Source organism: Monodon monoceros, unplaced genomic scaffold (assembly GCF_005190385.1).
Source record: "Monodon monoceros isolate NGI ecotype Baffin Bay Population unplaced genomic scaffold, NGI_Narwhal_1 Super_Scaffold_16, whole genome shotgun sequence".
NCBI lineage: Eukaryota > Metazoa > Chordata > Mammalia > Artiodactyla > Monodontidae > Monodon > Monodon monoceros.
The window spans coordinates 28,163,727-28,177,730 of record NW_021703772.1 but is presented as its reverse complement, the minus strand read 5'-3'; the positions used below and the strand labels follow the sequence as shown (position 1 = coordinate 28,177,730).

At 42.4% G+C, this 14,004-nt stretch overlaps 1 protein-coding gene across 1 annotated transcript; it reads right to left on the bottom strand.

Annotated features, from left to right (window-relative positions):
• Positions 1-9,044: 9,044 nt before the first annotated feature.
• On the bottom strand, positions 9,045-11,590 carry LOC114897039 (gamma-crystallin F-like). Its single transcript, XM_029225659.1, has 3 exons — positions 11,493-11,590; positions 11,170-11,412; positions 9,045-9,383 (listed from the first exon to the last, which is right to left on the bottom strand). The coding sequence occupies exons 1-3, from the start codon at positions 11,499-11,501 to the stop codon at positions 9,111-9,113; spliced, it is 525 nt and encodes a 174-aa protein (XP_029081492.1). The 5' UTR covers positions 11,502-11,590; the 3' UTR covers positions 9,045-9,110.
• Between the last annotated feature and the right edge of the window lie 2,414 nt (positions 11,591-14,004).

Here is a 14,004-nt window from a genome sequence, read left to right as displayed (position 1 = left end):
GACAGCCTTCCAACGCTGTTGTCCTTTCAGCAGGTGCTTGATCCCTGGTCACTGATGCGGGAGTTACATTACACAGTGCCACCAAGTCAGCTGTCCATGTCTGGATGTGTATTCCAGATGTTTAAAGAATTTCAATATTTTCCTGTCATAAAGCATCAGCAGAGACTCGTCTGAACAGTGCCAATGAAGTCTTATCTCTAAAATTATAATAATGTGTATTATACCTCATGGGGAATTTTTTTGTTTGCTTCTGAGCTAATGGAGATATTAAAACTGATACGTCCAATGAGGAAGTGGGTAGAGAAGAGGCTGCTTCCCACCATGTCACCATGTTAAAAAGCTCCCTGTAGGGCAGCAGTTACAATGAATCCTCACTAGCCCAGGACAAGCTGAGACATAATGGTTTAAATGGTTCCAGCTTCTGTCATTAGGATCACCATTGGGTTGGCGCCTGTGTCTCTCCCTTTGATTTTTTTAGTATTTTCTTATTTTCTCGTACCACAAAATGTTCCATACTCATATTTATTTTCCCTGCTCCTGTCTTGGAATTAACCACTTCTCCTAGGAGCCGTGGTTCCTTTTATTGGAGAAAGGTGCTTAGATATAAAGAAAAAACATGCTATTGTTTTCCCTACACCACACACAATACTCCAAATGCTCTGCACTCTGGTCCCCAAACGTGTGGTGGTTCCCCCCATCCTCCACATCAAGCAGTTCTGCAGCACTAACTGGGTGTCATACGATATAACTCAATTTTGACACTATCTACCCAGAGATAGCATCAGATCCCGTGGGTTAAGGGCTCAGTCTTACAAGACTGCCTGCATCCTCTTCAGATGCCAATCGCATCCAGGTTATCAACTGTGCTTCTGACCTACTGGCTATAAATTGGAGGTTCCCACAACCTCCTCCCTGAATTTCGTTAATTTGCTAGACTGGCTCAGAGAACTCAGAGAAACAGTTTATTTACTAGATTACAGGTTTATTAGGAAAGGATATTTTTTAATAAAAGGACTTTTAAGAGGTTTTAGTTTTAATTTGTTTAAGGAGTATAAGTAGTGGTTTAAAGAAAAGACTTTTGCTAAAAATAGCTGGTGATAAGATCATGGCTATTAAACTCGTTTCTTTCACAGGAAGTGGCTACTCTTTTGTTTCTGAAAATTTCTTAGGAAAGATTTAGTATTCTAAAGAGTCTAAAGTTATATATATGTCATTTGTTGTCACTTAAAAATCTTGGGCAGAACAGCCAGATGGAAGAGCTGCATAGGGCAAGGTGTGGGGAAAGGGGCTCAGAGCATCCATGCCCTTGCCTGGTGCATAACCCTCCCAGCACCTCCACATGTTCACCAACCTGGAAGCTCTCCAAACCTCGTCCTTTTGGGTGTTAAGTAGGCTTCATTACATAGACATGGTTGGTGAAATTACTGACCACCTCTCCCTTCCCCACAGGTGGCTGGTGGCAGTGGGGCTGGATGTTTCAAACTTCTAATTACAGGTTGGTCCCCCTGGCTATCAGTCCCCATCATTATGGACTTTCCAAAAGTCAACAAAGTTCCCAGGACACAAAATGAGACAAACAGGAAAGCAATAGTTGTTCCTGGGAAGGAAAGAATCAATAACCAATGGGTAGCCCCAAACCAAATTCACGACAGTCACAATTCAAAGAACTAATTCTTATAAATGGTTTCCTCCACTAATCTGAATTTGTAAAGAAAGGTCAAATTAAGCCTATGTAAACTCATATTTCCATCTGTGGTTCACTTGCACCAAATTGAACCCAACTGACTCCTACTTTCCACTAGTTATTCCTGGAAAGAATTTCTAGATTACTTTGGTAATTATAGTCATTTATTCTTATAAACCTCTTAGAGAAGAAAAATATGGACCTATAAAGAAAAACGTTTACAAAAGGGAAAATAAGGTTTTGTCCATACTTTACATCTGTGAATAATGGATAATACCTTACAGAAGAAGAGGATTTCTTGGGATCATCCAGGGACTTTGGAGGCATAAATGTTCACATCTACGTATTCAAGCCTCCCGTTGTAGCAGATATCTGTTATTCTTGTCAGCCCTACATCTCTTCTCTTTGAGAACTGCTCCTCCACAGGTAGAGCTAGTAATCCCAAGGTCCTGTCTCCCCAACACATGGTGGTCATGTGACCAAGCCTGGCCAATTAGAACATGCCACCCTCTAGGAAGCACTCATAGTTCAGGGCTGGCAACTCACCCCTGCAGGACTAACAGGAATCCTTTTAAGAGACTTGATCTAAATGTTCAGGGAGAGAGATGGGGATTTTGAACACTAGTGATCTGGTAATCCTGGATTCCTGTGAACTATCTCATGGGAAAGCCTGTTTAAGGATGAAGCCCACACGAAGGAAAGGATATCATTGCTTGAACCCTTGAATACATTTCGGCATGAAACAGCTGTGACTTCCTAGTTCTAATCCTGTTTCAGTTTAAACTCTTTTTTTTTTTTTTTGCGGTACGCAGGCCTCTCGCTGTTGTGACCTCTCCTGCTGCAGAGCACAGGCTCCGGACGCGCAGGCTCAGCGGCCACGGCTCACGGGCCTAGCTGCTCTGCGGCATGTGGGATCTTCCCGGACCGGGGCACGAACCCACGTTCCCTGCATCGGCAGGCGGACTCTCAACCACTGTGCCACCAGGGAAGCCCAGTTTAAACTCTTTTGAGTTGACAATCTGTCACTTGCAACAGAAGGCATCTACTCCACCTCCTTAGAATTGGATAAATAAACTCCCATGAGTAAGAAGGGATGCTCAGAGTTAAGTTCAATTCCCACCTGCACAGAAACACTCTATTATTCGGTGGATGCCTGAGCCCCTCAAGGAACAGGATAGTCACTACCCTGTGCCTATTACATTGCTGCTATTTCTACCTACTTTAAAGTCTTTTTTGTGAGACTGATAGCAGTCTCCCCATAAATTATACCCATTGGTGTTGCTTCTGTACTGGACTCAGAAAATTAGTCTGGGCTCTTTTTCATATGGGATCCTTTTAAATATCTGAAAATACTTTTTCTCTACAGTTTCAGTAGTCCCAGTCTCTTTACTCTTAGGAGATGGTTTTTAAACTCTTCACAATTCTGGTATCCTCTTTAGAAAATGTGATGTTAGTAAAGATACCTTTACAATGTATTGCCTAGAAATGAGAAATTTATTTGACTAGTTTGGAGAACAGTAGATCTATTATTTCCTGTATTCTAGGTACTATAGCTCCCTTACATACTCTTATAATTACATTATTTTTAGCCAAGCTTTGGGCTTCTTGATAATTTTTTAAAGTCCACAACAAGTACAAAATACAATACTTAGGACAATAAAAAGATAAATAAAATGTAACAACAATAGTTAACATTTAATGAGTTACTATATGTCAGGCATTTTATAGCATTATGTTATTATTTACATCTTACAAACGCCCCATGATGTGGCTTCTATGATTAGCCCCATTACAGTTGAGAGGTTAAGTGCTTGCCTGATGTCTCACAACTAGTGGATGGTAATGTTAGTATCTAAGTCTGATTCCCAAAATTAGCTCTAGAGAATTCAGGAGCAATGCTTCTAACAGAAAACCAGCTAGAGGGTTATGGTGAACTGTTAACTGTGAAAGCTGAAGCATTTTAAAAGTTGTAATGATTATTAGTTAATTTAAATTTGTTGAGTTGAATTCTGGTGCTGCTGCCGCTTTTTTTTTTTAGTGCTGATGCTTCTTAAAGGCAAAATTGAGTACTGTGAATCCTTGAATGGAGGATTATAATGCAGGATGAAGGGGGAAAAGAAACATTTTAAATAAAGCCTGATTAAGGGACTTGCCTGGCGGTCCAGTGGTTAAGACTCTGCCCTTCCAGTGCAGGGGGTGCGGGTTCGATCCCTGGTTGGGGAACTAATATCCCACATGCCATGTGGTGCGACCAAAAAAATAAAAATAAATAAAAGGAAAGTTCTTTAAAAAAAACAAAAACCAGATTAAGTAAGTATTAAAGAGGAAGAGTTTTCAAGAACAAAAGAGGTGCAAAAAGTGAGCTGTAGGACCTGGAAACCATGGTGAAGAATCTGGTGAGACTTAGTTTAGAATGGACTAGTCTGATTTCAAGGAAAGAAAAGATGATGAGGTACAACAGGGTTTATCTTATTTTCCAAGCCAGGACCCTGAGAGGGTGAGGCAGGTGGCCACAAAGTCTGAGTCAGTGGGAACAGGGAAGTTTCCAAGTGGGAGTGTGGTAGACCCTGGTGGGTCTCTGGGATCTGGGCTGATTTGCAGCGGTCCCCTTTCATGTGGTACGTGTGGTGAAAGTTTTCTGGAACTCTTAACAAAGCCCAAAGGCTATGAGAACAGGAGCTATATTTATGCACTCTATCAACAGTTCCCAATTCCCACCTTTGAGACCAGCATAAGCTGGCAGTGGGATGATTCAGGCAGAAAGACAAACATCGTTTGGAGGATACTGCTCAAAGCAGCCTCAAGACGCAAGCTTGGGTGTTATTCTAAAGAGCCAAGGTCATGGCTTTCAAATGCAAGGATGGGCAGAGGAGCTGCCCTACACACTGTTCATCATCTCTGAATACACCTAGATTGATCTGAGACATTTTAAGACCAGTGGATTATGAACAACCATATATGTCTGTAGACACTGAGAGAGGGATAGAGACACAGGAAGTCAGCCAATGACATGTGGCATAGCTGTCCCTGTTTTCTAAAAGAGATGAATCAATATTCTGGTAAAAGAACTACCCATATACAATGGTAAGAAAAAATGTAAAGGATGTAAAAAAGAGTTGGTTGAGAAATCGTAAGTAAATAGGTGTTGAGCTTGAAGGTAAAAGTGAAGGAAGTATTTGAACAAGGGTATGGGATCTATCTTACCCATGAACTCAAAGTTTCATAAATTAGAAATGGATCTGTCAGATGTTGGGAGATGGAGGAGAAGACATAAGCTCTGTGAAAAGGCACAAACAAATGCTGGATTCCCTTCTCCGAAGGGCCACAGCCGCTCCGGTGAACACAGACCAACCAACGTGCCTTTCTTCACCTTCTCTTAGGAAATACCTATGCTGTGTCACAAAGCTCTCAAACACTGCTATTTGAGTACAATTTACACTTACTTAATAAGCTCTTCGGCTAAGTTATAAGTTTATCTTGCCTACAGGGCATAACAGTATACTTAAAAGGTGCAAAATAATCTCTTAGTAATTGTGATGTTGCGACAAACTTTTAAACCATAACTGCCTTCCTTCTGGTGAGCACTGGGTGGTGCTCTCATCTAAGAGGAAGTAAATCTAGGCAGTTGTGCGCCAGGCCTCTGTCGCTCTGCCTACCACAGCTTCGAAGTCCTTAATCTCTCTCTCTTAGTAATTCTAAATGTGGATGCATAGGCACCCTGGTATTTTTTGTTTGTTTGTTTATAACAGCTTTATTCATAATCACATTTATGTTCAAACTGAAGGAGATTTATAGATGTATACAGGGCATACTGGTATTTTTAAGTATTCATTACAATTTTCCAAATTTCCTTGAAGAATCTGTATGTAGTGCTTTTTAGTATAATGGGCAAAAAATTAAAAGTGATATAAAACAATTAGATTCCACTTCTCTAATTATATTGGCATTGTTCCTGCTGACTTCAATGTTTCTGGATGTATCTGGTCTGAAGAACTAGCTAAAAAGTTATTATGTTAAAAACAAAACCAAAAAACCTCTGTTTATTGTTTAACATTTTATTTTATTATTTTTTTAAATGAAAGATAAAACTTTTATTGTGTAAGTCACTGAACTGTTGGTGCTCTTTGTTACAGCATTTAGCTTTCCCTGACCCATACATTCTTCTTTGTCTTGTGCTCTTAAAGCTGGAGTGCACCCCAGGCTTCTCCACCTACACACACTCCCTTGGACATCCTGTTCAGGCTTATAACTTTCAATACCATCTACCCACCAATGACTTACAAAAGTAGATCTCCAGCCCAGCCTCTCTCCTGAACTCCAGGTTAGTATAACCAGTTGCCTGGTTAACAATTCCACTTAGATGTTCACGGACACCTCAAACTCATCTTGTCCAAAATGGGACCTCCTGGTTTTCCTCCACAAACCTGCTCCTCAGCAGTTCTCCCTGTTTGGGTTGACTGCAACTCCTTCCTTCCAGTTGCTCAGACCAAACCTCTCTCTCACCTCCACATTGAATCCAGCAAGAGTTTTTGTTGGCCCCGCCTTCAGAATATGTTCAGAATCTCACCACTTTTCACCTCCATAAATGCCACAACCTGTCCTGAGACACCATTCTCTCACCGCTAGTATCTCTCTTTTCTTCCTCTCCCCTTCCTCTTTCTTTTTATTTTCAAGTTTCTTCAAATAACCTTAGCAATTAATCCTAACAGAAGCAACACATATGCCCAAACAATGGATTCAATATACTAGTTTTGTTCTTAGAGAAAAAAGTTGTTTTTTAACGAGAGCTGGAAGGGCCGAGGAGAAAGTAACTAAGTTAAGAAGTTATTGGAATAGTTTTGATGAAAGGTAATGTGAGAAGGAGTGGCAGTGAAAATGTAAAGGTTTTAAATAGCTTGTGTTGATTATTACACAACCACCTTTTCTTTTTTAAAAAAAATTTATTTATTTTTGGCTGCGTTGGGTCTTCGTTGCTTGTGTGTGGACTTTCTCTAGTTGCGGTGAGTGGAGGCTACCCTTTGTTGTACGGTGTGGGCTTCTCATTGCGGTGGCTTCTCTTATTGCGGAGCATGGGCTCTAGGCATGTGGGCTTCAGTAGTTGTAGCACACGGGCTCAGTAGTTGTGGCTCATGGGCTCTAGAGCGCAGGCTCAGTAGTTGTGGCGCATGGGCTTAGTTGCTCTGCGGCATGTGGGATCTTCTCTGACCAGGGCTCAAACACGTGCTCCCTGTGCCACCAGGGAAGCCCCTACACAATCACATTTTCCAGTTCACAGGTCTGAGTAGGCAGCTAGCTTCGGCCTCTTGGAGGAGAATGGGGTCACGTTGCTTGTGGAGGAAGAAGCAGTGTTAGTGTTCTGTACTAATGCTTCTCCTTTACTGGTTTTTGCTTATGTGGATTTGAAATAATTTTGCTTGTTCCATTGCTCTCCTTTTATTTTTTAAAATGCTTTTGACTTTAGAGCTCAGGTTCTAGATGCTGGTTCTGAGCCTACTGACAATATCACTTCTGTCTCAGCCAAGGTCTGATGACTAATGCTGTTTCCCTCCCAGGTCTGGCCTTAACTATCAGACCACCTTCTCTCTTACTTCTCTGGGCTCTTCATACTTTGGTCAACTCAAATTACTCATTGTTTCCCTCGTATGTGCCATGCTTTCTTCCCTGTGGGACAAGATTAGTTTATGGTGTTTCCACAACATTTATATCCATTTCTCCCAAATCCATAGAACTTAATAATAATAATGATGATGCTGATGATAATAATTGTAGACGGTTGGTGAGCACTTACCATGTGCCAGGCACTGTACTTGGTGTTTACAGGCTTTATATCATTTTAACCTCACACCATGCAAGGGAGGGACTTTTACTATCCCTATTATACTGACGAGGTACACTCTGCCCAGATCCTTTCAGGCCTTCTTTGCAGCTCTGAGTGCCCAGCTTCGGCAGGCTTTGCTGCTAACGCTTGCCCTGCAACCTTCTGATGACTGCCCCTTACCAGCCAGTGAGGAGAGTCCAAAGGCTCTGGGAGTTTTGTGTCTCCCTTGCCCTGTGTTCAATGGCAAAGGGGACTGTTGTCAGATAACCAGCCCCCAGATCCTTTGTCTCCAGGCGGGAGAAACTTGGAGGTATGATCCATGCTCTGAGGCTCTCCAAGGGATCTGGCTAAGTTGGCATTTTCTTCCCCATCTTGCTTCTTCAACTCCCTCACCTTTCCTTGTGGGAGCACTTCCCCATAAGTCACTTTTCCTGAATCCTTGGTTCATGATCTGTGTCTGGGGGAACCCGATCTGAGACTCTTGCCTGGCTCGTACAAGATATAGTTGAGATTCGAACTAATGCAGTCTAACTGCAGTCATATTTTAGAGTTCTAATCCCTTTGTTATATTGCCTGTCATGTCGGTATGATCATCTGTTTCAATCTCTTTTTCCTAGCATTCTGTTAGAAATTTTACCAGAAGAATTTTGGAGCCGGGTCTTTGATACTTGATAATAAGCCGCGTCTTTGATAATTCTCAGTGTGGTGGTGGGAATTCAAAGTCCTTCTTAGGGATGGATGAAGTTGCAGTAGGAGCATCTCAGATACTCTGACAAGTATCTTGGGCTTCTTCCTCCTCAATGCTCCCACAGTCGTGTAGACATACATGCAACAACCATGCTCCTGGGATAATTAGTTTAAAAATTCTGTTGGATATTCTGCTCCCTCACTAGACTGTAAGCTCTTGGAGACAAGGACCTACTTCTGCTCATTGTTTCCTGGTACAGAGCCCAGTGTCTAAAAATGGAGGTGTTCAATCTTTTCGGATGTAATTCTGTAGTACAGGAAACTAGATTTAGAACTGCAGTTCTTAAATTTCATTTGCATATGAATCACCTGTGGGGTGGGGTTTAGGATTCTGTCTTTTAACTGGTGTCGCAGGTGATCCTCAACCCATTACTGATACTTTGAAAACACTAATGTACAAGGTCCAGATACTCAGTAATAACTAAGGAACACTTATGTTGTAAGTTCTTATTATATATCAGTTGCTTTGTGCCTGCCATCGTTGTAAGAGAATTATGGCTATTAACTTAATTAAGCCACATTTAACTTCTATGAAGAGAAAAGTATTATTACCCCCTTTTTTACAAATTAGAAAACTGAGACACAACAGTGTTAAAAGTGCTAACTTGCTCCATTGCCTATAGCTAGTAAGTGGATGTGGACCCAGGCATTCTGGCTCCAGAGCCTGTCCTCTTAACTGCTTCCCCACACCACCCTTTCCGCTGATACATGTAAGAAAATCCACGTTATCCCCAGCTTTATTTTTGCTGAGCCTTTCTTTCCAAGGAATCTGAAAGGAAAAGAAAGCTACATAACTGCAGGAGACACACAGGAAATATTTTATTAGCTTCCAGATGGAGAAAACGGTAGAGTAAAAATATTTCAGTAGAAATCCACGGCCCTCCTCAGGGAGCCCACTCTGGCATCCAGGGCCCCCCAGTCGTGGTAGCTCCTGTAGTCCCCCGGCCTCACTAGGTACTGCCGCCCGCGGTAGTCGGGCATCTCATAGAGGACCCACCAGCCCTCCAGCACGTGAAGGGAGCGGATCTCATTGAAGTGGAAGCGGTCGCGGAGCGAGGAGCAGTCTTCCGTGAGCTCCGCCATCTGGCCTCGGTAGTCCTCTCGCTCGTACATCCTCAGCCGGTGGGAGCTGGTCTGGGTTCAGCAATCAGCAGATGGGAAGGGTCAGAAAACCTAGCCTTTAGCAACCAATCACTCACACTGCTGGGGGAATGGGCATTTTTAAAAATCTTTTCTATATCAAAGATGACAAATTAAAAAGACAACCAACACCAGGGCCACTGGGTATAGTTGGGTAGATTGCACACTGCAAAACTGAAGAGGGTGCCATTCACACAGATCAAGATATGCATGGTGCTCCATAGTTTTCTAGGGCCACAACCTACATGAATCATATTTAGTACCTACTTAGTACCATTCTTAAGTGACAATTTTTATATATAATTTGTGCTCTCTCCTTTATAGACTTAAACGGTGGTCTGGAGCTCTCCTTGGAGGATATAAAAATAATTAGATATTAAAATAAAAAGGCAAATCTATCCCTGGCAAAAGGCATTATTTTGGAACTCCATAGCATTAGAAGAGGCTGGGAAGAGAGGAAGTCGAATCGCTTTCCCCAAAGTGAAGCACAGGTGGTGGCAGTCCAGCCCAGGCAACTCCTTAATCCCTTCCTTTCTGCTTTGAGTCCTGCTATTCTAAAATCCTGAGAAGCAAGAGCCATCGTAACGATTAGGTTTCAGTTCTCACCTCTAATATATGGTCTGGCAAAACACTTTTAGGTAATTAATAAAAATAGAAGCTCAAGATCATGAAGGAGGCCTGTCTAGATCAATAGATTATAAAACCTTTAGAAAAATGTAAGGGCAGGCTGTCAGTCCTGGACAAATCCTGTCTGTCTCTTCCTGAGCACTTGTTCTTTTATCTGCTTATTCCTTCGCAGCAGGTACCCACTCAATTCCTTCTTCTTTCTTCCACCATTGAATCCTCGTTAGGAAAGGTTCTCATAAGCAATTCATTCTGAGGTATAAAAAACTGCTAATAAGGTATCTTCCATGGTTTGCAAAAGACTCACGTGTGCGTTATCTAATTTGATCTTCACAACAGCCTGACACACGTGGAGCAACCATTCTAAGTCTCTTCTTCTTTTAAGAGAAACTAATGACTAGAGCTTTCAGGCTGTAATCAAAGAGGGCTGGAAAGTAAAAGCCCAGATTTCCAGGCTCCTAATGCCAGTCTGGGTCCTATCAAGGCTTTCAACCCTCTGAGAGGATTTCAAATTTCCCGAGTGGTACATTTTCCACAGGACTCTGTCATAGGCAAATTAAAGTCTCCCTAACTGTGGAATTCCAGGCTGCTCAGGCTTTACTTGGGTAGCAGTGGGCTTTGCAGGTGCTACTAGAATCACATTGTTGGTTATTTGTTTTGCCTAATCAAAAAGCAGAACTTGAGGGACCCTTGATATTCATAATGGTTAATATTTGGAGGAGGGGGTAGTTTGCCATGTGCTGGGCAATCTCCTTTTGACCTCATCACAGTTCGATGAACCAACTGCCCTTATTAACCCCGCTTTACAGATGAGGAAGGAGAGAAGTAGCCCAGTAACTAGCCTAAGGGCACCTGGGTGTGAGGAGTTCACCTGTTGCTTATTCCTCAGCGGTGGCACAGACGCTCTAAACTAATGCCGTGCACCACTTTTGCCCAGTAGAGGTGAGCTTAATTTTAGCAAAGGAGAATACAATTTCAATTAAGAGCATTGCATCACTCAATTTTTCGGTGGAAAGAAACCTTAAAGACATTAATAAAGGGAAAGAGAACCCGGTTAGAGCCAGCAAAAGAAGGCCACCGTCCTGCAGCCTGACCACTGTGTCTGGAGCACTGGTGTGACCCGAGGGCACAGCAGGCCCAGGGGAACCGGACTCACGTGGGGGATGAGGCGGCAGGAGCGGACGGAGTCGTTGAGGCCCATCCACTGCTGGTAGTCGGGGTAGTCGCCGCGCCGCAGGAAGTACTGTTGGCCCTGGTAGTTGGGGTGTTCATAGAGCATCCAGCATCCGCTGTCCACCCGGATGGAGTTGCAGCGGCCGAAGCAGGGCTGCAGGTTGGGGCAGTCGCTGCTGCACTCGTAGTGGCGGCCCTGGAAGCCCCGGTCCTCGTAGAAGGTGATCTGCAGGGAAGGGAAGGACAGGGCTCAGAGGCCTGGCCTCCAGCCTGGCTGCGGGCCCCTCCCGCCGGCGCGGGGCTCACCTTCCCCATGGCTGCTGGATGCGGGGATGCGAGTTCAGTGCGGTGGGGCGGGCGCGCGGGTCTATATAGCAGGAGGGCTGCTGCGTTGGCAGGAACGACACAAAAGGGGCCCCCGGATGAGGAGGGGATTTTCGTGTACTGTTTTTTCTCTTTGCTGTCAGAGTCCATGGGGCTCATTGTGGGTTTTGGTCCCATTCTCTCTGGAGTTTCTATCTCTAGCTGATGCTATTGAGACAGTTTGGAAAAAAAAAAAAAAAGTAATTTGGGACATTGTCTATTTAATAATAGAAGTAGAACTTCAGCCATTTCATATATAGTCCACTCTTTTATTTGTATGGGTTGGGGAAAAACAAAACAAAACAAAAGCGGTGGAGCAAAAAAGTCAGAGTCTTAATACGGCAAATATAAATTGATCTGTAAGAAGTATGTGCCATAATATTGAATACTAATGGTTAATAAGAAGGAAATGACCTGTACTGAATACTGAAAATTTCAAATTAGTCTTTTAAGAGAGCTTCCTCATTAAAGGGTGCAAGAAATTGGAATGTTTTACCAAGAAGGTTCACAAAATTTCAAACTTTCAGGGTGGTAAAAAAGAAAAAAAAAACAGCAAACGCAGATCTTTAGTGTTTGGTCTGATTTTGTTGCAGTCATACGTGGAAGTAGACTGAAGATTGGAGGTTTTATCTTGGTTACTTGTAATTCAAAAGGGAGAATAGTTTTAAGATGATTAATCTCAGAAAGAAGAACAAAAAGGGAAATTTCTAAAAGCTTATGGAAATAAGAAAAAGTAATACTTTTAAAATACAAAATCAGATTACCTCTTAGGTTATTTATAAAAGAAAACCAAATTCCTAAGAAACGCATTTCTGGCAGGATCTAGATACACGTTTGTTCTATGGGGAACAAGAGTACACAAAGCTTTTGACTTAGAGGAAATTAATTGCACAAACACAAAGAGGAGCTGTAGCTGGAATGGTGTAGCGAGAGGGAGGAATAAACATCTAGAAGCTTGGACTCTAGGAAGACTTCAGAAAGTATTTATCAGCCTGGAAGAGGATAGTCTGATGGACTGGAAAGAGCGCTGGAGGGGAAGATGACCTATGCCTTTAGCCTCTTTGATGTTCAAAGAATTAGTCACAGTCCTATGTTGACTCATTGAAATACTTTGTCTTTCCTTTGGGTCATAAATCTTTGTAAGTTGATATTTATCAATTAGACACCAACTATGTATAATATGGTGTTTCAGTTCTTGTTATCCAGTATGTAAAGGCATGTATTTGCAGAGTTACTTATGTTAGCCTAGTGGAATATATGCAGCCAGAATCTAAAGAATAAAAATCATTTTAATTAAAAATGAAAAAAAAAGAATGAAAAATAATAATAAATTTTAAAAAAACCATCATTTTGCTCAGAGCTGTTTCTGTGGGGAGTGTGTTCATGGGTGAAAACAGTAGAACATGAGAACCCTAATGCAGAGTCCCAGAGAGCGTCTAGAGGAGCAGCATGGGGGTGCCAGTGGGGACCACCACTTCAGCTGACATGCAGCTACAGCCGAAATTTAGGATCCAACTGGAGGACCAAAACAAGGGCACTTTGGGCTTGGCTTTTTCATTAACCGGGAAGAGGGAAGGCTTTATTTCAGCCTGGAGAAAGAAATCGGGAAAACCCCCTACTCTTCTCATAGAATTGAAATGTGAATGCTGTGGGCCAAAATGTGGCTTAATTTCAGTGCTCTACAGAAAATTCTGGGAGTGACAAATGTGTATAAAACCTAAGTCCCAAATTGTACTTAGTGTGCTAAGTGAACATAGGTTGAGACCTGACACTCCTTGCACCTGTGGCACAGAAGCAGCGCTCTACACCAGTTGCCTGGAATGAATGATGGCAACTGTCTTTGCAGGGAGAACAAGAGAGAAGAAACACCCTGTTGTCCTGAGCTCTGGTCCAGGAAGTAACCCTTTGTCACTCTATAAATATTCACATGGTTTCAAACAAAAGTGAAGAAAAAAGAGACTAGTTCAGGTTCAGATTTTGCTGCATGCAGGGTTAATGATTTGTGTAGCTAGTGTAAATAGTCTACAAAATGAAGTGTATAAGAAATACCACTTTCCTTATTTTCTGTAACTCAGAATATTTTATGAATCTAAGTCTCATTCCACTGGGATGGAGAGAAAATTTAACTTTACTCATTGTTGGGATTTCCTCTCCTCACTTACCCAGGCTCTATGGTTGGGTTTCGAGGGATTACATGGTACCAAGGCGTTTCATGGTGGGGGAGGATTCACTGGAAACTACTGTGATGTCCATTGTTGGTGGATCTCCCCAGTTTTCACACCAATGTGGAAATAAGAACAGCCTTGAGGGCTGTGGACTTGGAGATGTATTTCGCTTGGCTGACACAGTGTTTAGATGTTTTTGGTAATGCTTTAGGTTGGTTCATTCTTTCCACAGTTCACCATACTACCCATTACTCCTTGTCATCTTTTTTTTTTTACATCTTTATTGGAGT

Excerpts from the sequence above, each read along its gene's own strand:
- LOC114897039 (XM_029225659.1), bottom strand. Across the intron at positions 9,384-11,169 it reads CCTGCCGCCTCATCCCCCAC|ACCAGCTCCCACCGGCTGAG; the intron begins GTGAGTCCGGTT and ends TGCTGAACCCAG.